The following is a 27,924-nucleotide window of genomic DNA, read 5'->3' as shown; positions in this document are numbered from 1 at the left end:
CGGCATATTCCATTTCTAATGTTGTCTGGAGGTTATTAAACTAGTGATAAATGGTATTGCCACACTTAACAGAGGTACAAGAAAACCGCCTCGTTGATTAATCAACCGCTTTTTACTTTTGATGTTAATCTTTTTACTAGCAGCGTATTTGATCTCCTGTTTTTTCTTTTTTAACCTCCGGAACTGGTTGGTGTTTAGAGGTATGTTGCCGTGAAGAACATTTAGAGCTATCTCACACAGGGATAGAATCAGCTGATCTGACGCTGACTGTAAAATAACACGACGTTGTCTCGGTGAAGCCTTATATAATAGTTTTAAAAGAGGTAAGTTTTTACACAGCCTATCACTCATTTTCTTTTCTGCACATACACCACCTGTTGATCTGAAAACAAATGTGATCTGAGACGAAAACGCTCCGGTGTTTTAGCTTTAAAGTCAATCAAAAGGAATCCGTAAGGTTGATTGGTAGCATCCTTATAACACTCCATAAAGAATTTTGTGTTTCCTGGGTAAATCTGTCGTCCTAAAGTCATTATTTGCATCGAGTCTCTCGGACTCTTGTACAAAATAAGATAGTGAGTATTGAGCGCGATAGTCCTACTGGTTTTACCGTGAAAAAACAGATTCTGGGTTATCAATATGATAGAAAATGGTACATGATGCACGTATTGTGTGAAAGCTCGCGAGAGTTCAGCGTTTGAAAATGCTTGGCACATCAGATCGTCACATATGATAAGTACATTGACATTGGGTTTTATTAAAGTTTCATCGGTTAAAGACTTTGGAATACCTTCAATAAATTTGATATCATACAATGACAACAGTTCATCATACAAAGGTTGCCAACAACTGTATAAAAATACAATACTGTCAATTTTTACATTGATCAACTTGTATGCATTACGCAATAAATTCTTTACAAAAACAGTCTTTCCGCTTCCTGACGGGCCGGACACCAAGACTGAGAATGGATATTCTAAACGAAAGTCAAAATCCTCTTCAACATACACATTTTGTGCGTTAGAAATACCCTTAGTAGCCATAAGGAAGTGTGGTGTAATCAGGAAGTAGCACGCGTTTGTCATAAACCACTTTGAATCTTTTCAATACTGCTGTATTATGCAAAGTGAACTTCTTTTTATTCCGCACAATGGTCTCTGTGCGAGTGAGCAGGTGGCTAGTGTCACGTGATGTTACATAACCCTGTATCAGACATATCATGCTTTCTAGAGTTACAATTTTTGCATTAGCAGAATGTAGCGTGACCCCTTTAGCTTTAAGAGTTACTTTATTTTTTGTGGTTTTAAAGGAGTAGCTCTTCGGTCCCATTGACGCGAAAGTAGTTATGAAATCTCCATCATCAAGTTCATCCGTCAACTCACCAAGATATGCACCTGTTTTAGGCATCCAATCTCCATCTTTCGATACAAAGATAACGCTGTCTGTATCTACATAAAAAACACGGGGCCCTAACTGATCCATGAGCTCATATAACTCCAGACGGCCGTAAGCCGTGGTAAATGCGGCGATGAATACATTAACATCACTCGCAGGGGCGGGGTCTTCATCGGCATAGCACCATTGAACTAAAGCCACAGTGTCCGACACGAATGAGAAGTGTTTAATGACACGTCCGTTTCCAAAGATATAGCGGGCGAAATCTTCAGGGTCTGTTAAAAGCTCCGCTGTAGTTTGATTACACCTAAGACCAAATCTACCCCAAAGCGAATTCAATAAATATTTATTTATAGATCTGCGTGCGGGGTTAAGCGCTATTTTGTCAAGGTCGAGCTGAACTCCCTCCTTCTCAAAATAATCTCTGACGTAAGACTCCTTTTCATCATCTGTCACTACATGTGATGGAAATCCTGAAGCCTCTTGTTTGAATTTGAGAAACGTCTTAACATAACCGCTGAATAAAGTGTCTGATGTCTGCGGAAAATGCCAGACTTCCTCAATTCTGACTACCGAATAACCTTTATCAATAGCCCTGGAGAGCTCGACAGAAGTCCAAACTCCTGAAATGATTCTTTCGTCATCACTGTGCTGACACTGACCCTGATACTGCGTCTCAGCACAGGTGCGACACAGCGCAAATAGTAGTTTCCCCTGAGAGGATTTTGCAGGTAATATTGGATGCAGTAGTTTACGTGGGGGCAGTACATCGCATTTAATGAGACCGAAATAAGATTTGACCGGTTCAAAATCTTTTAAAATGATCTCAGGATGTCCGATAGGGTAGGTTTTACACGACTGTACATACGGATATAGAGATGTGAAATCCAGATATGACACGCGTTCGCCCTCGGCGGTCTCGTGGTACAAGCGGAGTGCATTCGTGCGTCCGCCGTAAAGTGCTTGTCTAGGATTCAGTCTCGCTGGTGCATTATAATTACTCATAAATGCGATGACATTGGGATCGTTTTGTTTAGCAGACTCCCACTGACATTCCCAAATCTTGTGCACTTTGAGATTGTAGGTATTACGCAAAACGTTCAGCTTATTGTCAGATTGTCTTCTGAGCAGGCCAAAAGGCGTTTTTGACACAGGATTCAAATCGTTAGGATTAAAACGACAACAATGTCCGTGCCAGAAACATCCCAGAAATTCCAAAGCTATTTTATCTCCATTATCAGTCTCATAATAGCCGTCCACATGATACGGTCCAAATTTGGCTTCACCATAATTTAAAGCGTGATGAACATCGACGTTTCTGCTTGCTTTAATGTATTCCAACCATTGTATGGAGGGGTTTGAGTAAGCTTTGTACTGATTGATGTAAGCATTTTTGTGCGTTAAGGCAATCGTGTCTTTGGTTAAAAAAAGCGTTTTGAACACTTTCATAGCACAGCCGGCTAATGTTATACATCCGAAAGGATCTACGTTGGTACATTCTATAAACTCTTTTCTGTATTTCATACAGCCTTCACGTAGCAAAACAACGTCATTCTTACAGTACAATGCTAGTTGCTTTTTGAAGTCAAACACCTCTCCTGCTACACCCTCATGCCACGAATCAAATTTCACACGTTCAGCGTCAGACATCGTCTGATATCCGTAATAATCTTTTGACGGATACGGACCGATATAGTTTGCATTCTGCAAGCGATTAAAATGATGTGGAAAATATCCTTTTTCGCTGGTGTTTAAGTTTAAAGCAGAGGTCATTTTTGACAATTTCATGGGCAAGAAGCTATAGCTGTCGATGTATCTCTGTTTAAAGGCATGATCGTACATGTAAACAAGTCTACAGCCTTGGAGTATGATTTTTGGTGTTAGTCCCTGACTAGTAAAATACTCTAGCAGTATAAAAGAGTCGAAACCTGAAGAATTGTGTGCGATAAATGTGAAACCCGCAAATTTCGGTCGTCTGAAATGCTTGACCATCTGATCCACACAATCTACACCTTCCGCCGAAAACTCATCCCCAGCTTGCGTTATTGCGCAAACATAATTTGCCTTATGACGTCCGTCTTCATACATCGTCTCAAAGTCAAAATAAATATAGTCTTGACTATGTTCACTAGGCTTGGCTGGTTGAATATAGCAACAGTGCTGATCTTCACCCATGAGAACTTCGGCACAGTGAACACATCTGGATGGTGCACATTTGTGCGTTAATAGCTTATCACCGGTCCATTTTGCTCTGTACTGTCTGTAACATTTATCACAGTATTTTATGCTATCACACTGAGACTTTGATCCGTCACTTTTTGCTTGTTTATGCATTTCATAGCAGAAATCAGATCTACAGTATCTCAAGCAATCATCGCATTGCACCGATTTCTTGGGATGCGTGTAGCAAGATATGTTCATGCATACGTTACATGTAAATTTGCAATGATGTAGACTACGATCACTAAACCCTCGATAGCAGTACTCACAAACATACGCGTATCCTAAGAAACCTTTCAGATTTTTTATCCCATAAAAATGTTCTTCATGCAGGTACAAATGCAGCGTCTTGTGATGCAGCTCGTCCGTATTTTTATACACTTCCAATTTACCTGAACCTGATCTGTGAAAGATAACTATTTTCAAGTCTAGAAGGGTTTCAAATTTAGAAACATCATGCAACGCAATTTTGTCTTGTGGATCATAACCCAGATCGGTATGTATATTTCTAGCTAATGTCATCAATTCTGCATCGGTACACTGTGGATTTAGAAAGTGCGCTATACACATGCTAAAACACATATGGTCTGTGACATTTTTGGGGGCAAACAAATGCATTCTATTTTTCTGTATGACCTGGTTATGTGCCAGATCAGCCAACTTCCTACGACCACCGCCTTGTTTGTTTCGCGCTACAGAGACACGTAACTCTAAAGCGGTATCAAAAGCTACATCCGTATTGCTTTGAACGGTTCGTTCGATTTGGTCTACAAATACATTAACGTCATGATTGTTATCAGGCGTTAGAACTGCATTAATATCAGTGGGCAGACTTGCACCTTGCAGGGAGATGTTAAAAAAACCCCCATCGCCAGCTAATAATCTGGAAAGTGTAACAATCTCGTTCAAAATATCATGTAAAAATATATTGTATGCTGCAAAATCATCTGTCGCTATTTCACGAAAATTTAAAGTTCTGCGAATTTCTAAACCATTAAATCGAGGTCTTGGGACAATCGTAAAATCACCCACACTACCTCCTTCTCTCACTAGTCTATCTATGTAATGCTGACTGAGACCCATATCTGGAGCTGTGGGATCATAACCTGAGGGATCGTTATTAGGAGTTCCAGCACCGATCTGGACATCGCTGTCTACAGCGGCTCCCAACCATTCGTGTTGTTCGTCTATTAGCTCGTGTAATCTATCTATCATGTTAAGAGGATTAGGCGGTAACATGTGTAAATGATTGTTAATAATTTCGTGTAACTGTTGTGTATTGTTTTGAAAATCATATCTGGGTCTTAATGGTCTCTGATCATCTTCTGAACCGTGGGTATGTAAATCATCGTGACATCTTTTACTACTCATTTTGAATTATTATTTTATTTATTTAAAAGCGAAAACACCTTTTTTTTTTTTTTTTTTTAAATTTAAAGACGAGCGTGCATACTCCTGAAAACACCAACACCAGTTCACAATGCGATATAGATGACAAAACAGAAACATACAACTGTTATAAATTCAAAACCATATATTTTCTCCACAAGTAAAACAACCCCGCTAATGTGGGACACAATAACATACCATATGATATAAAGCACCCCCCAACAGACAATATTAATAAATGAAAAACTAATGGCAATTCACTACCTAGAACAAAACAATAATACGTGTAAGAAATAAAAAAACAATATTTTTTTTTTTTTTTTCCAAGCCAAAATTTTTTTTTTTTTAAAAATTAATAATACTAAAAACAACAAGACAATACATATCAAGGATGATCACGTCGGTACAAATCTGATAACATTCTTTGCATTAGATTTAAACGTTCACTGATCAGAGTAAGAGCGTTAACAATTAAGTTTTGTTCAACTTGTACCTGATGGATTTCTCCCGGTACCCCGTTCATACGTTGTTGAAACTGACGAAATTCACCATATAGTTGATCGTGACAACTCCTCCAAAATTCGGCTGCATGACGTAAGGATTCGTTCAGCTGTTGTTGGCATTCGATGATGTTCCTCAAAATCGCTACCACATCACTTTGAGCATTACCCACGATCTCTTCTGCACCTCGATAGGACAATGCTTGACCGCTCAAATCGAAAAGTGTGCCAAACCGTCGATTAACACGGCGAAGCATATCATAATCAAGCCTTCTATTTAAGTCACGTTCACGGAACAGCTCTTGAGGGTCTTCGTTAGGCAATTCTTCCGTCTCCTCTTCGCTTGCCGAATCGCTAAAAGACGCACGATCCCACGCGCTCACCATAGAATCGCTCCAAGCTGTCACCCCTCCTTCATCATATCGCTGCTCTGTAAATATAGATAAAGGTTTTTTTTTAATTATTTTGCTGAATAAACGCAAAACATAAAACATAAAAGCAATTTTTCTGCTTTAATACATACCGTTATTCTCCGAAGTCCTTAAACGACTGGTGCTTGGTACATCGTCTGTTCCCCACTCCGGTAACCTCAGACGTTTCACTCCCTGGCCCTCCGAATGTCGTACTCTACACGTAACGCTAGCTTCGGTGCGTACGTTTGAGACATCTGGGAGATTGTGAGAATCACCCTCGGGATCCGGCGCGTCGGCGGAGGCAGGCTTTGTGACGTGTCCTAGGGCGTGTTGTGATTCGGTGCTAATCTCAACTTCTTGCGCAACGTTTTCTGGAGGGGTTATCAGCTCCTGATTGCTGCCAACATCTTGCTCGTCTGTCAAAAAATAAATAAATAAACATTTCATTATTATACTGGTAAGTATGTTATGGGAACCTTCATTTTTAACTTATTGAGAAAAAGTCTTACCGTTATTAACAGCACCGGGTTCATCACAAGCAAACAACACGTTCTCATCAACTATTGGAATGATAGCAACGTTATTGTCGTTATTATTATTATTATTAATCATTGAATTAATAAAATAAAATTGGTAAATACTTACATAACTCTTCAAGGATCTGATCCAAACCTTCATCGAAGTCCTGATTCTCGAAACCGTCTAGAAATCATCCACCATACATTAAACAAATATTCACTTTAAAATATATTTAAATCATTTGTATAAAATAAAATGAATAAAATAAAAATAAAAAACTCACCCTGGTAGTTGTCCGCCATTGTTTCGTTATTGTTTATTGTGGCGTAGCACGACTTGAAGTTAATTTTGCAGGTAATCAGTATGACAAAACTTTTAGTTTTTAAAGCCTGGGTACCCCCGTGTGGGCGTCTCTTGAGAACGCCTCTAAATATAATAAACTTCAGAAGAAGATACCCTAATAACATAAATCTTTAATACACATACACTTTGATTTATTTACGCCTGTATGTTTTACAACTTGACTGAATGTATCTGTTACCTGACTGATCTGCATCAGACACCGTCTGGTCTTTATCACGGATCCTGGTGCGTAAAGACGCCCTTTCATCTCGACGGGGTTAGATACGGCATTAACTTCATTTGTTTGAAATGCAAAGCTTTTTAACAAACCCAAAATCAATGCATTGATATCTGTGTAGCATTTGCCCCCGCAAAGTATTGCGAATCGTTTGCATTTAATAGTTATTTCATCTTACATTGGAAATCAAAGCTCTTAATAAGTCAAAGTCTTAAATTAAAAATCTCATAAGTGTTGTATGTGTGTGTGTGTGTGTGTGTGTGTGTGTGTGTGTGTGTGTGTGTGTGTGTGTGTGTGTGTGTGTATGCGTGTGTGTGCTGTGAGTGCTTGTGTACTTGTTTGCATTCTCGGTACATTTATGTTGAGGCTGAAAGCTCTAGGGGTTAATAAAAATTATAAATGTAACTAAAATAAACTAAATTAACTCGAATTAAACTACATATTCCTGTATTGTCTGCCTTGTTAAAAGATTTCACACCCATTTGATCCACCAAACGAACTGTCAGATAACCTCACGATCACAGGCCTTAGCCATAAAGTTTAAATTGTCTTTGATCCCTGAATAAATACTTTTTTTTTTTTTTTAAACCGTTTACAACACCAGAACCCCCTCGGAAAACTAATTAGATTACAGTCGAGTTGCAAACCCCCAAAACCTTTAGATGTTTTTACCCCCGCTGATGTCTAACTGATATACAGGTGACATCACACAGACACCAGACGCCCGACGCGGTCACGTTTCGCTGCACGACCTGAGACGAGATATTTCTTTCCTGTCATATTGTTAAATGGGGATACTTTTAACTACATATGTATGGTTTATTTACTAGATAACACGACACAAACTCGGCAGAAGGAAAGTGTGAATGGTTGGCTGTGTGTGTGTGTGTGTGTGTGTGTGTGTGTGTGTGTGTGTGTGTGTGTGTGTGTGTGTTTATGATTGTATGGTTGTGTTTGTGCACTTGTTTGCATTCTCGGTACAATTATGTTGAGGTTGAAAGATCTAGGGGTTAATAAAAATTATAAATGTAACTAAAATAAACTAAATTAACTCCAATTAAACTACATCTTCCTATATGGTCTGCCTTGTTAAAAGATTTCACATCCTTTTGACCAGTAAATGAACTGTCAGATAACCTTGTGATCACAGGCCTAAGCCATAAAGTTTAAATTTGTTGAGTCTTTGATTCTTGATTACATACAATTTTTTTAACTTTAGCCGTCCTGCAGCGCACCATTTAGCTACAACACCAGAACCCCCTCGGAAAACTAATTAGATTACAGTCGAGTTGCAAACCCCCAAAAACCTAGATGTTTTTACCCCCCCCCCGCTGATGTCTAACTGATATGCAGGCGACATCACACAGACACCAGATGCGCGGCACGGTCACGTTTCGCTGCACGACCTGAGACGAGATATTTCTTTCCTGTCATATTGTTAAATGGGGATACTTTTAACTACATATGTATGGTTTAATTACTAGATAACACGACACAAACTCGGCTGAAGGAAAGTGTGGATGGGTGGCTGTGTGTGTGTGTGTGTGTGTGTGTGTTAATTGTCATAGCTTGAGAAATTAAGCTTGACAAAAATAAAAGATATATCGACGGCAATAGTCTAAATTTAGACTAGTCGTAGATTAGAGTAATTAACTTAATACATTAAAAACAAATAATGCTTTTTTCAGTGCTGTTTTTTATTATTATTTTTATTTTTTTATTTTTTAAGACTAAAAGTAAATAAAATCGCCTAAAGCTACATCATTTAAAAAGTACAAATTGATCTTATGTTTAAACGGATTTAAAGTTTTCACTAATTAAGGACTGATGTCTATTTATTAAGAAATACTTAGTTTAATTATTTTAACATTTAAAATCTATTTGACGCTGCTATCACGCCTACAGCGGGGCAGTCTCTAGCGCCGGAGGCGTGGTTTTTTTTCCGGAGCACTCCCCGAGCCTCATTCTAAGTGTGTCTGCGGCGCTGTCAGGATCGCTCAACGGAGATGCCTTGACACTTTGCTGTGAGATCTTTTTTTTCTTTCGTCTAACTCTCTGTCAGTAACACTCTCGATTTTTAAAGTTGTAGTTAGTGGTAAAGTACAACATAGATTTGATTTGAAGGATCTTGTCTGATGGATTTTATTTTTGATCCGCGTAATGCCTACCATCTTTTTTCTTTTGTTTTAACTTTTTCTCACATTATGACAAACACCAAGTTTTCTGGTTTGTATCGCCGCTTTACATTCATTTCTTTTTTAGTTTGAGGTAAGGTACAAATGCTAAATGCTTTCTTTTCTAACTGGTAACAAAACACCTTTTTAAATTTTTACAAGCTCTCACATCTTTTTCACGTGTTGCTTAAAGAAGACACATCTGATGGTTTTGACTTGTTTAGTTGTTTTAGATAAATAACCAGTAACCTATTTTTTTTTCTTTTTTATTTGTTACAACTTTAACAACGTTTTACACTTTTCCAACTACGAAAACAATCATTACATCGTTCCCATTTTGTTTGTGTTATAACCTTTTTTCTTGAAATGCACTGTGTACTTAAAACCTTAATAAAAACTTCCCTTATACCATTTACATGATTTCATCCCTTTCCACAGTTTAAAAAAAAAAAAAAAAGCACATAGATCCCAACACATTTTCACCCTCCCTCACCGAAATTCCTTCTTAGGGTCTAAGTTCATATCTAGGTCACCGGGGTGTACAGGGATGGGAGGGGTGGGGGTGTACAAACAGGTGTCCAGAACAGATGGCTTTTATGACCCTCATCAATCAAATTTTTGACACATGGTGTACTATATCCTCTCTCACTTGCTTGATCAATGCTGAGGATTCTTACTGGAGTCTGTCTTGTCAGCTGCATCCAAACAGAGGAAGAAACAGATCGATAAAGACATTATCAAGTCAGTTCGATAATGTTGTTGTCAAATACTCAAGATCATATGCTGCGTTCACACTGTGTTCTGCTCAGAGCTGTTCATGTCCTTGGACCAGGAACTGTGTGTTTCAATGGCAAAACTATCAATGCTGAAATTAATCTGCAGCAGTCAGGTACAGTCACGTCATGTAATACAATAAAAATTCAGAAAATTCCCATTATGGTAATTATGAGTTCTACAAGGAGATTAATTATTTTTCCAAGTTGGAATCTTGTGATTTTGGTAAATACAACATCAGATGAATGCACTTATACAAACCTGGTTTACTGTAAAATTAGCTGATGATGTGGGTGATGTCAGGCTTGTCATAGTCATATATAGGTCCGTAGTCTCCATGTATATTAATAAAATTCTAGTCTATAATAACAGCGTGAGCGATTTTTGGATATGGTCAGATTACATTCATTTTAGTGAATAAAATAACACATTTCAGCTATCAGTTTGTGAGTGGTCACACAAAACGTTATTTTAGCCTTACTTCTAGAAAATCCTCAATCTGCTTAACAGTTTCGTGTGGCCGTAAACATTTAATTTAAAAGTACACTAAAGTTTCACTTTTACCACAAATTTGGTGTTTACATGGATCGTAGTTTACCAGTACGAACCCAGAGTTTGGAAAACAGGCCAATTAAAATCAATCAATCAATCAATAAATCAATCACCTTTATTTGTATAGCGCTTTAAACAAAATACATTGCGTCAAAGCACTGAACAACATTAATTTGGAAAACAGTGTCTCAATAATGCAAAATGATAGTTAAAGGCAGTTCATCATTGAATTCAGTTATGTCATCTCTGTTCAGTTTAAATAGCGTCTGTACATTTATTTGCAATCAAATCAATGATATCGCTGTAGATGAAGTGACCCCAACTAAGCAAGCCAGAGGCGACAGCGGCAAGGAACCAAAACTCCATCGGTGACAGAATGGAGAAAAAAACCTTGGGAGAAACCAGGCTCAGTTGGGGGGCCAGTTCTCCTCTGACCAGACGAAACCAGTAGTACAATTCCAGGCTGCAGCAAAGTCAGATTGTGCAGAAGAATCATCTGTTTCCTGTGGTCTTGTCCTGGTGGTCCTCTGAGACAAGGTCTTTACATTGGATCTGTATCTGGGGCTTTAGTTGTCCTGGTCTCCGCTGTCTTTCAGGGCAGTAGAGGTCCTTTCTAGGTGCTGATCCTCATGTTTGGATACGTACTGGATCCGGTTGACTGCAGTGACCCTCTGATCTGGATACAGACTGGATCTGGTGGCCACGGTGACCTCGGAACAAGAGAGAAACAGACAAATATTAGCGTAGATGCCATTCTTCTAATGATGTAGAAAGTACATAGGGTGTTATGTGAAGTATTTCCGGTTCCGGTTTGCCTAATTAATGCAGCCTAAATTTTTTTTTTTTTTTTTTTTTTTCACAAATGTGCATTAAGAAGGTTAAATGCCATACATGTAATTTTGAAAATTTTGGGGCTTATAATGAAGCAATATTATTTGTTTTAAGATCCAGATTCACAATTAAGCGACTAGAGGACAATGGGATACTGGACCATGACGAGTCCATGACTGCCCAGGACTGCTTACTTCTGTTATGAAGTGTTTTACCATTATAATTTGATTAACACAAACTTAAAAAAGAAGGTATTCAATGTTAGAAGTTTATTGAAGTTTAATAACAGTTTTAAAGGCATTCCATGTTGCAAATTTTACATCTTTAGAAAAATAGTTTATTAAATTATTTAGCTAACTTTATTAAGTTAAATTTTACATTTTTGACTTAATTATATGGTTATTATTATTGTTGTAAATAATAAAATAATAAATTATTTTAAATAATATTAGATTATGTAAAATAATTTTTAGACTTATGAAGACAACAAACACACTGTAGGCCTACTACATTAATTCAGCAAACGTGGGTATGCACATTTAACCAGGAGCGTTAGATCTGAAAGAAGTTGACTTTGTAAAAAAAAAATTATAAGCCAAAACATAGTGTCCCAGATTTGAGCATTAGCTGTCATCCATTAGAAAATTCACAAATTCTTAAACGATTTGGCACAAGGAGCACTAATATTTGTGCCATTTCTTCTTTAATTCTGATTCAATTAGGGGACTTCTTGGGGATTTCATAATGATATAACTTTTTGATGTATCATTTTGGCTTCGTATGGAAATATGATGCACAATTTAAAATGGCTAATAGTGTCCCCCATTTTCCCCTTAACCACCCCTATAGAGCATCACAGTCCCGCCCACAGCCCGAGAGAGCTCTGGTGCCGGAAGTAAATTTGCCATTCATTTCTCCCATTGACTTTCGGAAAAATCCGTCTCTAAAGAGTTTTAGAGCATGTGTGAGGATAACCAGCTACGGCTGAACTCATAAGCATATAACATATCATTTCGAGTGAAAAAATTAAGACAAAATCCAAAAAAAAATAAAAGGTACAAGACTGTGTACATATTTTCATTTTGAGCACAGGAACTACTCATCCCATAAACCACCACACCTCATTGAATTGGACTGAAGCCACAACCGCGAACGAGGCAACAAGCCTTTTGAGCGACTTTCAAATCTGATGACGGCCGGCCAAGCGAACATTTTCCTCCAGTCAGTTTTATTTTATATAGTGAATTTGCAGTAATAGCAGTTCTTTCAGTATTAATAGTGTAAATAAATAGCGTTTTATATAAGTATTGTGTATTGATTTTTATATTTATCATTGTGTATTTTATATTTTGTGCGTGTGTGAAAGTGGTTAACAGTAAAGTCAGCAACAGAGCATCACAGTCCCGCCCACAGCTGGCGCCGGAAGTAAAAATTCAATGCAATTTCTGCATTGACATTTGGGGTATTAGCCATAAAAACGTAACCATCAATGGTAGACTTAAAACCAGCTACGGCTGTATTAAGCGATAGTATATGCTCATATAAACGCAAAAGGATCATGGGGCACTAACCTTGTTTTGATATAAATGCCTTTTATGTCTTGGCTAAGTACTTCATTACCCACAATCCTGAACAATCCCACAGTGATGCATCTGATTGGTGGAGCAAGTGTAACCGTCTGTTTAAACCCCGCGAAGGTCCGTGAAGACTGAAGATCATTAATAAAAAAATAAAATAAAAATAAAAACCTGTGTTTCGTTTTTGCACGGTAGACTTATCAGTACAATCATGATCTCCTTGGCTGCCATGAGAGTTTTGCAGGGAGGAAAAACAATAACAATAACGTCAGCAACATGGTGCAGTGCTTTGTACCTGACTGCAATCACCGCTCAGACGTCAACACATGTCGTTGCCATTACACAAATGTTCAGTAAATGCACAAAAAGGTATGCCTAGGCTAAATATTGTTTTGACAGTGGCATTATAAAATGCTTGATATGTCTCATACCATATGAAGGCTACAGAAGCCTAGCTAAAGTTGACGATAATGCTTGCTAACATTACCAACCTCCCTGCAAATCTTTCGAGGCAGCCATGGCGATCATGATTGCACTGATTAGTCTATCGTTTTGACTTTAGAATGTCTTCTCGATGTGTTTTTGGCTGCCAGAATAGAAGGAACCCCACATTTGTTTCAAAACTAAAGTTTTACCGGATCCCAGCAGACATTCCTTCACAGAAATCAAGAAGACAATTGTGGTTGAATGCAATACGGCGTACAGACTGGACGGAGATGATCATGAATAATGCTTGTGTTTGGCAGTGCACACTTCATCTCAGGTTAAATAATCAATACATAACTGGTGTGTTGGTTTTATCTAGTAAATCAGCAAGTTTCTGTTTTATAGGTGAAAAGTCGCCAACCTACAGCTCACTAGCTAGTTTAAATGTTAAACAAACATACAGCGATAGATGTGTGTGCCATCCTTTGAATGGTCTCTTAAAATAATACACATTGCTAATCATAGTTAGCCCAGCGATAGGTTACATTAGAAAATAAGCCTTGACAAAATTCCCCAAACCACCCAAAAGTAATTAATATGGCCGTATGGCATACGGGTCAGGTAACCTGCTTCCATCCGTGAGAGTTAATTTACAAAAATAGCTGTCAGGGTCCCGCAGAGTCAGTGACTGTACATATTCCGACAGTTCCGAACCTTCTTCTGCATCCGTGTTTAATAAATCGCTCCTAAAACCTGCTAGTTTACACTTGTCAACATTGCGTCCGCGCCTCTTTTTGTCTCCAGCTAAGCCCCGCCCACCTGGAGACGTTGCAATGTTTACAAACTTTTTTTTGCTCAGGCCATGTGTTCGAGGCATTTGACTGCAGATTGCTTTGAACACGAGAGTTCCCACGAAGAAACATTCGTTCAAAGATGAAGCAGCCAACTGTACTGAATCTGACAGCATCGCCGTAAGTAATCAGTTTCATAATGCTTTGTCTGTAAATGATTTGTATGTAGTTTTTTTTTATTTTATACCAAGATAAAAAAGCAGAACGTCCTATAAGAAGCCAGCGTCGGTAGTCTTCGGTAGTTTTTGAATTACAGCTTCACTCCTAGGTGTTCAGTTTCCTGCGGGATCGCTGTCTTGGATGGTGATGATAAGTGGTGTCCCTCCACACCTATATAAACGTATTACTGGACGGTTGGGGTCCAGTTCAGCTTCGCACAGGAAGCAGACTTTGTCTGTGTTGTCTTTGTTTAATGTTTTTGTTTCTTTGTCGTGTCTTTACACGTTGCTTTGTCTTTGTGTCTTCCATGTGTTCCACCTCATTTCTTCCCTTGGTAACGCTGTCTTGTTTAACCCTTCTTCTCATTTCATTAATTGTGGTCACCTGGCCCCCCGTTTTCTTTCCTCCCTTTATTTTGTTCTGTTTCTTTCTCTTGTGTTGGCTGGTTTGTCTTGTGCTCTAGAGACAGTTACTGACTTGCTGCCCTGTTATTTGCTGCGATTGCGTGTCCTTGTTGTAGTTTTTGCTTTTGATTTCTCTTTTTTTTTTTTTGATCTTCATTGATCTTGCTCATATTTACTCTAAATGTCTTCTTTAGTTGTTCATCAGTATCCTTTCTAGTCTTGTATTCTCCTTATTTCTTTAATTTGATACTGGTAGTCTAATCTTATATATTTCCTTATTTGTCTCGTTTTTCTTCACTTCTTTTTCTTGTGTTATTTCTTCCCTTTTATTACTTCATGTTGTTTCTTCTTGTGTTGTGCTGAGTTGTGTTTTGTGGTCTTGAGTGGTATCTTGTTGTGTTTTCTTGTGTGTTTGTGCTGTGTTTTTCCTCCTCCAAAAATAAAATAAAAAAACCTTGTGGGGACCAACTAGTTTACGCTTACATATAATTAGCTGAGGTATGGTATGTGTATTTGGCGTGCTGTCCGGGGAAGGGCTCCGAGCTCGGGAATGGCCCAAACCTAGAGTACCCCCCCTTTCCCGTCTATTCATAAAGTGAACTCAAAGTGAGGAGATGGGGTGGAGGTGGAATGCTGATAAACCGTCAATGGATAGAGGTAAGTCAACGATATTTATACCATGGGATTGATTACTTGATTATGGTCCACCTGTGTCGATTAGGCTAAGTATCTGACACGCTCCTCCCGAATCTTGTTAATAAAAACGTCATTTAAATTAATCTAATAATTAAATTAAAAAAAAAGTTAAATTATGATATTTTTCAATTTTAACATTACATTGAAAACACCAGGGTGTGGTCTGGAAAGGTCCACAAGCCTGGACTCAAACTCAGAACAAACAAAGCGCAACTGCGTTTTGTGCCACGCTGCCCAAAATGTTATCGGAGGTGACAGCTGTCACTCTGTGAAAAACGTTTAACGATTGACTGCCCTAGCAGAAATACTCCAAACTCTATAAATATATATATCTTCTGTGACTTATTATTAAGATAGAGAAAACAGGAAGTCCTATAAGAAGCCAGTGTCGGTAGTCTTCGGTAGTCTTTGCATTACAGCTTCACTCCTCTGTGTTCAGTTTCCTGTGGGATTGCTGTCTTGGATGGTGATGTTGAGCGGTGTCCCTCCACAACATATCTATGGGAAGGAACGAAGGTGTCCGGTGGTGTGATGCTCTCACTCACCCTTGCTCAGCTGAGTCACTCTTACCATAGCGAATACCTGCTTTATATCTCTCACTGACAATGAAGATCAATAATGAAGCTTCTCTCGGTGGGTGACGGCTGGGGTCCAGTTCAGCTTCTCGCGGGAGGCAGACTTTGTCTGTGTTTAATGTTTCTTTCTTTGTCATGTCTTTACACGTTGCTTTGTCTTTTTGTGTCTTTTGAAAAACTAAACCAATAAGGAAATATATATGATTAGACTACCAGTAGAATATTCTCTACAAATAAGTGTGTGTGTTTGTGTGTGTGTGTGTGTGTGCTCTTGTTTTTGTGACATATCAGGACACAACTCTGTATAATGTCATGGGTATGACACAGGTATTACAAGGAGAGGGTGACTTATGAGGACATAACCCATGTCCCCATTTTTCAAAACGCTTATAAATCATACAGAATGAGGTTTTTTTGAGAAAGTAAAAATGCACAAAGTTTCCTGTGAGGGTTAGGGTTAGGTGTAGGGTTGGTGTAGGGCCATAGAATTTACAGTTTGTACAGTATAAAAACCATTACACCTATGGGATGAACCCACTTTTCACATAAACAAACAAGTGTGTGTGTGTGTGTGTGTGTCCAGCAGTGGCCCAGCTGGTTCTTCTCTCAGTTTGTGTGGTCTTGGTGGATTGGCTGTTGTTTGAAGGGATTCAGAGATCTAAAGGTCATTAGTATTCTTCTACAGATTGATTTTCTGAGCTGATCTATAACAGCACTGATCTGTGTCTGCCACAGTCAGGAGAAACATTATAATCCATTCCTCTCTTCTCCTCTCTATCTTTCTTTTTAATGAACAGTAGACACAATATAAAACAGTTTGGTTTAATGATACATTTCTTTTATTCAGTGATGAAATCAAACACAATGTGAACTCTCTGTGTGTATGTGAGGAAATGCACTTACGGCAGTAGATGGTGAAGTGGTTGTTTTTACTTTTTTACATTAAACATATTACTTTTTACTTGTTGACAGATCAAGAGAATTTCTGAATTATTTTAGCATTATGACTTTGTAGGTTATTATTTTCTGATAATAATTAAACTTTCATAATTTTGCACACACACACACACACACACACACACTAAGCCCTTGCTGACATGTTTATTACGCAGGACAGGAGAGCAGCCCAAGAGTTCTTCGTCCCACTAAAAACAAATGCTCCACGCAAGAGACTACCCCCTAACATACCTTATTATTGCCAAATGTATACTTAACTCAGTGAAGAAATAAATCCAGTACAACAGAGGCCCAGCATAGCTAAACTTAAAACATATTTTATTTAATTCAGAAACATATTAATGTTTGAAACTGAAAATGTATTACTCTGCTTAATATGTGCATGGGCTGTTTATTTTAATGCTTATCAAGGTATAATGTTGTTAGATTAGCAACATGTGCCAAGTCGGTTATAAAGTTGCTTTATAAGATCATACATACATATATTTAATGAACACCCACAACTGATGCAAACAGTCCTTCTCTTGTGAAAAATATGTGTGTTTTATTGTCCTGAATTGTTTTGACGTGTTGACTAGCATACGAAAGCACATGTAAAGTACTTGATTTATAATTAACTGTAGAGCTTTATTACATTTAAAGTTACAATATTTAATTACATTGCAACCGCATTACAAATGTGTAATTACAAGAAAATAAATGACTTGCACATTTGAATAGAAATGACATAAAAGTATATTTGAGCTTACCATACATTCTTGTCAGTAGCAGCACTTTAACCATATTTCAAAGACAATAGAAGTAATTATGATATTACAAATAAATACGTACTTAATTAAGTGGATCAAAAACATTCTAATGTTCAACTAAATATTTAATATCAAATATAATTATAATACATCTTCATTTAAATTCAGTTAGCAAAAAAGTATCAAAATAGCATTCTGTTTACGGTTAAATGTATTATTGTAAAGTAAATTATTTCGCAATAAGTACTCTTTTTAAAAGCATGCTAAGTGTATTTCTTTCACAGTGGTTTTGGGCCCCATGTAACTACAAATCATCTCACACGTTATTCATCTCTGTTTTTCTAATGTGATGCTTTATAAATCATAAACTAGTCCTCACTCACAACTAACACGAGAAGAGAGAGATTCTGTTTTCTCTTATACACGTGGAAGATTCCCCTAGGAACGCTGAAATGTGTTTTGGACTGGAAACTTGAAATACTCAGGCTTAATAATACGAATATTACGGAGTGAATCATCAAGCCGATCGATGTGCTGAATTCGTTAAGCTGGAGGTGAAAAGAGAAAATGACCTGAGAGGCGGAGAGAGGTTGTCACATCACCTGCATGTGTGTGTGTGTGTGTGTTTGTAACCACATGAAGCTGACTAAATTAATTATGTGAAGTGAACTATTTCTCTGGATGTGGTCTTTTTGTTGCACTATATGCCTTCTTCATATGTCTGTGTGTGTCTGGGTGGGAGGGAGCCGAGCGATGATTGGTTTACAGATGTGCACTTCCCTTCTGCTCTCCAAGGTGAGCTGGATTTACGACGGTGGAATCTGATGGCAGAGTTCTGTGCTGTTTAATCTCAGCCACTGCAGGCTGATTAGAAAAAACCTGGATAATGGAAGACACATGACCTCTCTGCTTTCCAGCGACGGGCGTATGATTGCATTAACACACTCGAACGCAAGAAGATGCGTCTTTTGAAGACATTTGGAAGGAAGATGGAATCAGACATGAAAACACATACGTGTTTAAAATCCACATACATGGCATAATTGTAATTTTTAATGTTTCAGCGGCAGCTTCTTCAAAGAGCGTGATTCATGCAGGCTCGCTTTTGCACTGGACCCTAGGTAGCATTAACATGTCAGTCACAGTAATAACCTGTCGAGCTTCTCTGATTTTTAATGGCCTGACCTAATGTCAGAGAGAGAGAGACAGCCGAGGTGTGTGTGTGTGTGCGTGTGTGTGTGTGTGCGTGTGAAGCCCTGTGCTGTGGAATGTCAGCAGCAGATGCCAAACTCAGCAAGTTCCGGAATGCTCAATTAGTCGCTTTTATAGGCCCCATTAATAAGCATTAATTTTCTCTCCCCAGATATGAGAACAGCCAGTGAAACACTGGGCTCTCGCACAGACATACCCTAAATCATTCAATACCTCCAATAGTTCAAAGGCCACCACAAAACTGCATCACGTCTGTGAAAAACAAAAGTCGGGCAGTGAGGGGCTCTCATGATTATGACTCAGGGCTGGTAATGCAAACGTTGATTTGATCCCAAGTGGTGGTGAACTGTGAACAAGAGAGAGCATTTGCTGTTTTGTAGACCAAGTTTTTATGAGATTTTACGACACTTTAGAGTGGAAATAACTGTCAGGCTTATTTTCTTACGAGTTTATGTTCTTAGGACTGTTGTTCGTCATATTGCACAATACGACCCCAGTAATATCATGGGTAAAAGCCTAGTTATAATTTCTCTTATGTAATATTGTATGATATGTTTGGGGTTGAAATAATTTCTGTTTTTGGAAGAGGTCTCATATGCTTACCAAGGTAGCATTTATTAATCAAAATACAATTTTAAATAACGTAACTGTTTTCTGTTTTAATATATTGTAAAATGTAATTTATTTCTGTGATGTCAAAGCCTTCAGCATAATTTCTCCAGTCTTCAGAGTCACATGATTTTTTATACACATTTTTATAGCTTATGTACAATAGATTTTTTCTTTTTTTAAACCTTACTGTCAATTTTAAACAATTCAATGCTTCGTTGCTTCATTGGACTCTTACATCACATCTGATTGCATCTAGTTTTATGGCTCTGTCTACTCTGGCTGTGTTTAAACCCAGCTCCCTTCACATTAATGCAAACAGAATGGAGATATGGGTGGTCCAGAAAACATCAGTTCAGCGTCACCTCTTTTTAATCTGTCAGAACCTGCAGCGGCTGTGACCTCTGACCTCTGAGCGTGAACACGCCGGACCATGCTTTGTTGTCGATGGCAGCACCAAGGTTCACCTGGGATTGGCCCAGCCACGAAATCCCTGGCTCTGTGATCCACTAGTCGTTCTAAACACGCACACATGCACACGAGGTGTGCTTCTATAACTGCAAAAAAATGTGTCTGTTCTGGAGTTTATCAAAGTCACTTTGCAGGGCTTTCATGAGCTCAGGTGAGTGCCATATAAAGGCTTTTATTTCAAGCTTCAGGACATATTTATGAAACAAGTAATTAGAAGCAAAGAAGATCAGAAAATGCTAGGAGAGCTACATGTATAAACCTGTATTTAAAAACCTATGTGTATACCTCATGGCAAAATATTATTGGTCAAATACCAAAAAAAGAACAAAAAAAACAACAACAACATGAAAACTGCAGAAACATACTTGTGAAATGAAGTGCCCTTAATTGTATTGAATGTGCACTCGTAGTGTATTTCAAAAGAATTTAAAAAATTAAACATTTTCATTTAATTGTAAATAACTTGCAATTGCATGTCCAACAACTTTACATTCAGCTCACACTTAAGTATAATTGTGCAAGTATGTCATAATATACTATAAAGTTAAGTATATCATTTTGAGATATATTATATCCATACATACATTTGCTAAACTCTACTTTTTGAAAAAGGGTAAGCATAAATAAACCAAACACATTGATTTGTCTTCTGTACTGTTAAAATGGAAACCAACAAGGTGCATCTTTTTAAACGAGATTTCGTTTTAATTAATAAATGAAAGCAATCTCAGAGTCTAAAAGAGGTGATTTTTACAATAACGCCTGTATTAGGACTAATGTCTGTATTTGACTGAAGTGGAGTTTAATTAATCAGGTGGTAAATAAGAAGCATCCACTCCTACGAAAAAAATTTAACACTAATCAAAGTCCATTTATATCGTCATAATTTCTGATCGTCAGCAACACCTTTCCACACTAAGCATTTAGCCTGGTAACAAATCTCAGATTTTATTGACTGTCTCAATTTGTTGCCTTTCATATTTCATATTTACGGCTCGCCCCGACACAATCCTGTTTTTTAAATAGGTAACCGTGCCATTTCTGATATGTAGCATAATTTATTAGACGTGGAGGTATGAGAGTGCTGGTCTGAGACGCGGTCTAATTGATGGCAGGCGACTCCTCACAGAAAATCATTCTGCCTCACTGTATCTATCTGCATTAAAGCACACAAACCTGGGCCACACTCGTCCTCACATAAGGTGAACTATTAATCCAGGTTAAAATTTCTGAAACAAAAAAATCAAGGATGTAATTAGCTTCCTATAAAAGTGGCGGTCAGATTGGCTCAGTATTTTTAGAGCGGGGAGCCGCACTATAGACATGCTTTATGTTGGCCAAGAGGGCTGTAAGTTATGGCGTGTCAGGATTCTATGCATTCTAATTGAATGGAGACTGTTTAATGTCTGTGGAAACTCAGCTGCCTGATGCTCTGCTCCCCAGAGAGCCGTTTCCTCCGCTAACACTCCACGCCACCATTAAAGCTCAAAATGGGACGATTTCACAGAAAAACAATAATAAAACACAATTGTGCTATTTGGGCAACAGCAAATTCAACGCCGAGTTAACACCAACGAGAAAAGCCAGAAAAACTTGGCATCTGTCTGGCGACGTACAGTAATGCTAGTGCTTAGCCTAGCTTAGCAGCCTCAGTGATGCAGGAATACATCTCAGAAAAACGAGGCCAGTGCGTAATTCATACACCGAAATGACACAATTCATATCACGATAAATATAATGAACAAATGAATACCTTTTTCAATGTTCTTCATACAGGCCTCATAAGGACCTTCATATATATCATATACATTTTCATATAAGGACCTTAAGAGTATATTTAATGGTATTTTGGTTGTCTGTCATGGTAATTCCGTGTTATTCTATGTATCATGTAAATACCATGGTATATCAATAAGGCCTATCTATCAACGAATCTAAAATATTAATATAAATAAGATAATATAATTAATAAGAATACAAAAAGTTGAGTCTGTTTTAAATAAATTCATTGAATGTCAACGTTTGTTCTTAAAGCATAGCTTATTATTTCTACTGAGTTATGCCTTCCAGCTTCCTGATTATGCTAGTTTATATTTGATTCTACGGTTTCTGGACTTAAACCCTTCCACTGCTTCAGTGACTTCTCGCTGCAGAGATATGGTTTTCCATAAACTAATTTCCAAAAGGATATACTTTTCGTCAAGCATAAATACATTCTCATTCTCGAATTGGATGTATTCCTTAAATTGCATTCACCCTTATTAAACTTGTACACGTGTCTGTGTATTTTTGCATGTGCACCAGAGTGAGTCAGTGTGTGTGTGTGTGTGTGTGTGTATGTGGAGGCACCACGCTGAGAATGAAGCAGATGGCAGCATACAGCTCTCATGTGAATACAAAACTGTTTTCCATTGATACCTCTAAGGGGGGAATCAAGGGGTTTCTTCTCTCGTTCACTGTAAATCTCTTCCATACAGCCAACAGTTTCACACAGTTTGGTTTTATTTCAGACGGACAGCCGTAGTGGAAAGAGAGAGAGAGAGCATTTATGACACAGTTTTCTCCGCCATCCACTATCAACGGCTGTGGTGGTAAGCAAAGCTAACATGCTCTAATTCCTGTAGATAGAATGACATTTTTTCAATTTGGACTCAGACACTGCCTCCATGATGAACGGCTGAGCGCCTCATTTCCTTAAACCATTTCTTCTTAACCTCTCCTGACAGTTTAGATATTGCCTACCTTGTAATTTGCTCGACAATAATTGTTCGGGAGAGATTTCCCTCTACCTTTAACTGGCATCCTCACCTCCCTCTGTAGGTGACAAAATGCAATTACAGAACCGCGGAGCCTCGGCGTGACAGGCCAAGCACTGGCCCGCATCTAGATTCCACACAAATAAAACTTGAATTAAAAGATCTGATGGCATTTTATTGATTAACAGTGATTAAATGGTGTGTACGGCTAGAGTTTTTTTGTAGATGGAGGTCCCCCCCACATTTGCCTAATTGTCAGCGGTCTGTTTATTGACAAGACTCATGGATGAATACAGATGCGAGCACATGCTGATGGAGAGATCATTTTGCGCACAGCACCGGGCTAGAGCGGGACCAGCTGTTGCTGCTCACCCCCGCTGGGACTGTGCGTTTCACAGCCACCCCGGGCGCGCACACTGTGGCGCGCACCGCGCTTAATGCGCACGCTAACATTTCCACAACCTCCCTTAACAACAGTATGAGTTTTACAACCCGTGGTGGAGCGCACGGCTCTTACTCTCACACTTAAAACGTTAATCATCAGTCTAATTGCCACAGCTCTACTAATTTGGGTTGTAATCCTTCAGCGATTATATGTTATGCTCAATATCAGGTTTGTTCATTAATTAAAAGGATTATTAACCTTTGCGTAGTGCCCGTTTGGGATTTGGCCCTGAAATGTTGTTGATGAAATTGCTGAAAACATAGCGAAAATTAGAAGAAAACAAGTAATTTACTCATAATCAGTGGCGCAGCGGTGGTGAGCCGCTACATGGCCTCTCCGCAAGCTGATGATCCTTGGAAAGGTACAAATAACTGACATAGACTGGCCCGAGCTAAATTAGAATTCATAGTGGGCTGACATCTCGTTACGAGGCCTCTGCAGGCAATCGGCTGATGGGGGGAGGGCAAAATTATGCCTGTACAAGGCTACCAAACATGAGGGATGTGGGAGAGAGAGAAAGAGAGAGTAAGAGAGAGAGAGAGAGAGAGAGAGAGGGTAAAGGCGAGAGAGGTGGTATGTCAATGACAAAGCAGTAATTAGAACACGGCCCAATCGAATCTTTGAAACAAGGACATGTGACCTCTGACCCTGGGCAGCATCAGGTCAAAGGCTGCTGGAGGTAAAGGCCTGATGAGTAATTGCATGGTATGTTTGGGAGTCTTAAGGAGGAGGTGTTTGTGTGAGTGAGGATTTGCTATAGACGGTCTATTGATTATGCTGTGTAGTGCGGTATTATTTTTAAGTTTGGAAGAGAGGCGGCTTTGGTTACTTGCCTGTTCGCACCAATCCTCTCATATTGCGGTTTACGATTTAATGCAACAGGGTAAAATAACGTAATGTTGCTGAAGATGCTCACTAACCATATAATAATAATAATATTTTCTGTGAATGTGCCAGGTTTCTGATTAATTTCTGGCTGCTAGAAGAAAAATAAAGTGCAGTAAAAGGTAACACACTTTGCACTGCAAACTAGTGTATTATAAATATAACAATACATTGAAATAATAATATAAGATATACCAGTTTGCAATATAAAGCAGCACATCTTGTACAACAATTTTGTACAGCTAAAAATAAACAGAATTTTGAGCTGGAAGTAAACGTGCATATTTTTTTTTTACAAAATAAGTTAAACTCTTAGTTAAAAATAAGATAGCAAATAGAAAAGAAGACTTGTCAACTTTCTAATTCAAGGCAAAACACTTTCTATTTCTTATGTTGTTTATGTGAAGGATACATCTAATTAAAATCTATGACGTTTTGGAGTAAATAAGACAGCCAAAATAATAGATTGCAAAAAAGCATATATTGCAAAACATCCTCAGAAACCACAAAACAAAGCTACTATGTTAAAAAATAGAATATATTAAATACATGATTTTGCAATGAGGATAAGCATATAAGCATGGTTTATGTTGAATTATTGGTGAGTTACTGGCAGCTGAAATGCAACAGACCATTAGAAACTGAAATGGTCCTTTTCTTCATCAATTTATGTACCATGTAAATAATACTACATAATGTTGGCCCAATGCAGTTTATGGTTATATTATAAGATTGTATTGTATGCACAAAGATGTGTAAAAATTGGATTTGTATGATGTTCTAAAGGTTGGAATAAAATACACAACTTCAAAAATCTGAAAATATTTTTCACTTTTGAAAACAAAGGTTCCAAAAGGGGGTTTCCACAGTTATGCCATAGAAGAACCATTTTGGATTCCCCAACTTTTCAGTAAACAATTCAAGAAATATTTATTTATTTATTTATTTTTATTTAGTGTGAAGCATATCTGATTAATCTATTTTCCACTATAAAGAACCTTTTTTTGGAAGGAAAGGATCTCTGGATTTTAAAATTCTTCATGGAACCATCAATGTCAATAAGGAACCTTTATTTTTAAGACTGTATGCATCATAGGTTTTAGAGCTGGTCATAGTACAGAGTTTGCTCTGCTGAGGGTCTCAAATGATATTTTATTAGGTGCCGATTCTTGTAGTCCCATTGTTTTTTTTACTGTTAGATCTCAGTGCTGCTTTCAGCATGGTCGATCATGACATTCTCCATAAAGACCCCTTAAAGTCCAGGCTAGTATCAAGGGTCTAGCCTTGGATTGATTTTCCTTATATCTGAAGGATATATCTATTTCAGTAAGTTTGGGGGACTGTTCAGCTTCTGTTGTGCCACTAACGTGTGGGGTTCCCAAGGGCTCCATATTGGGACCATTTCAGAGGATGCTAAAAGCATATTTATTTTCCTTAGCTTTTCATGATTGGTTGTAAATTGTATGGATTGTTGGTGTATTATGGTTTGCATGTATTTGTGTACTTTTGTTACTCCCATCTACAGAACTTTGGTACCTGTTGTAGTCTTTGAAAGTGCTCCAGAAATAACAATTAGTTGAGTTGAATCACACTTGCTGACTTTGAAAATTGTTACAAAGGTAAACTGGTCATCACAAACTAAACAACTGAGAAACACACACTACTAGACTTTCAAGTTTTTCTGATCACAACAAACTCAGAGATTTGCACCTTTTTTTCTAAAGTTGGCTCTGAATATTAAACATGTTTGATATTATCAAATTGCATGGAATCTGATGCCTATGTCTATCTTCATTCTGCGATATAGCTTACCAAAATTAGCAGAATGGATCTGACTTTTGCCTCTTACTGCTAATTGGGGCAAAATCTGAAATTTATAATTCTTCTAATATAGTTTATATAGGGTATTAAGGGTGATTGCTAATAGGTTACTTACTAGCCTAAGTTAAACATGCTCATCCTCAAATCTCAGTGATTTTCTGATATCTTCACTACCCACTATCCAATCAGAAATCCCAACTTTCCAAATGTACTTATTTCACTCACACACGCGCGCGCGCACACACACACACACACAGATGGTCCAATCAGCTGTAACTTAGCAACATCAATTAATTGTGTGTATATTGGTGGGTAGGGTGTGATGTGCTCGGGATAGATAGACAGATGTTATGATGGCGGCACTGCAGGGCTGCAGCAGTCTGTTTTTCATTTCACAAAATATAGATCCCTCAAAATCACTTTGACTCACTTCCAGCTTCAATTATAGACCGTTAATTCCTCACCAAATGTAAAGTTGGAGCCTTATCTCAGATCTGGGAGCAATCCTCTTGCTGCAAATCTCAACACTACCTTTACAAGGACTTTTGGAATTTTTTACAGTATCTTACGGGATCATGTTAAAATTACTTTACAGCGCCAGGGGCACAAACACCATGTTTTGTTTTGAACCCTTGTGAAAAAGAAGTACACTTTAACACACTTATAATAAGAGTAATGATTATGGAAATATACTTTTAAAGAATAAACTTTGTGAGAATATAAGTGTGAACTGAATGTTATGTTTTTAGAAACGTTTTTGCATGTTATTTACCATTACAATATATATATATTTTAAATAAATGTATATTACAAGTACAGTTAGCCTAGTGCTGAACTCGACTAGTCAAATTAAGTTATTATTTACCCACTTGAGGACTTCATATGTAATTTAATCATTCTATTGTCTTTGAAATATGGTTAAAATACTGCTGAATGCACAGACAAGCATTTCTGATTAACTAAATTATACTTTAATGTAATTTCTAGTGAAACTTGTATCTCATGCATATAAATATATATTTTTATTACACTTTTATGATGATTAAGTTACAGTTTAGTACATGGAACATCATACAATCAATATTAATTGACAAAATATTAATTAAAACAAATATTTAAAATGTGCTTTGTGTGTAAATTCAGTTAATTTCAGTATGTATTATTTGAAAGTAATGATAATAATAATAATGATGACCAAAAATGTTGTTTTATAATTGTTTAATGATTATTATTACAAATAAGGGTTTACACTTCATTTAGACATGTCTAGAATGTTGCAATGTCCAGGAATTTTGCAAAGCTCATTAAGATAAAAATAAAATATAATATTCAGTTTGACCTCCTAAAGTTGACCAGTGATTATCTGACCATCTGACGAGTTTCAGACCCATTTTGTGTACTCCAGATGTGAATGTGCCTTCTGTAGAACATTGAGGACACCTGCTGCAATTTCACAACATGCAAAGCAGAAGACAGCAGCAAGGTGAGGAAAAACTGAAATCATAAAGAATTACAAAGAAAGAGAATGAAAGAGATAAGGTTAAAAATAGTTATTGTATGGCACAGTAAACACTGAAAATTCCCTCTAATTCAACGGTCTCCCTCTGTCATCCTGGCCTCTGTATTCCTGCTCTGGCAAATCCGAGTCACTCCCATAATTCTATTATACTATTATACATAATTCTGCTGCTTAATTGGCACGGATTGAGCAGAAAGTGGGCTGTGGAAAATCCTCTGAGACTCGCAGGGCCACATCTGAGTGGCTCCATCAGCGCGCCAGTCCCTGAGGTGAGAGAAGTCAGCAAATATTTCATCTGCTGGACTATCAAAGTGCTTCACCTCTGGAGCCAGATTCACTCTTCTACTGCGCACGTGGATGCGGGCTCTACCTGGTGACAGTATTATTTATAGCCGGAGCGGGAAGATGACGAATGTTAATGCCAGTGAGATTATGTGGTTGCTGCCTTAACGATATGTTGGACTT

The 27,924-nt window shown here is 37.9% G+C and overlaps 1 protein-coding gene across 1 annotated transcript; it reads right to left on the bottom strand.

Annotated features, from left to right (window-relative positions):
- Positions 1 to 737: 737 nt before the first annotated feature.
- Positions 738 to 8,327, bottom strand: LOC128019588 (uncharacterized). The gene is made up of 4 exons (XM_052605655.1): positions 6,563 to 8,327; positions 6,427 to 6,477; positions 6,028 to 6,333; positions 738 to 5,934 (listed from the first exon to the last, which is right to left on the bottom strand). The coding sequence occupies exon 4, from the start codon at positions 4,984 to 4,986 to the stop codon at positions 1,033 to 1,035; it is 3,954 nt and encodes a 1,317-aa protein (XP_052461615.1). The 5' UTR covers positions 4,987 to 5,934; positions 6,028 to 6,333; positions 6,427 to 6,477; positions 6,563 to 8,327; the 3' UTR covers positions 738 to 1,032.
- Positions 8,328 to 27,924: the final 19,597 nt, after the last annotated feature.

The sequence above is a fragment of the Carassius gibelio genome, chromosome A9 (genome assembly GCF_023724105.1).
Source record: "Carassius gibelio isolate Cgi1373 ecotype wild population from Czech Republic chromosome A9, carGib1.2-hapl.c, whole genome shotgun sequence".
NCBI lineage: Eukaryota > Metazoa > Chordata > Actinopteri > Cypriniformes > Cyprinidae > Carassius > Carassius gibelio.
The sequence above is the reverse complement of the archived record's forward strand: the minus strand, read 5'-3'. Positions and strand labels throughout refer to the sequence as shown.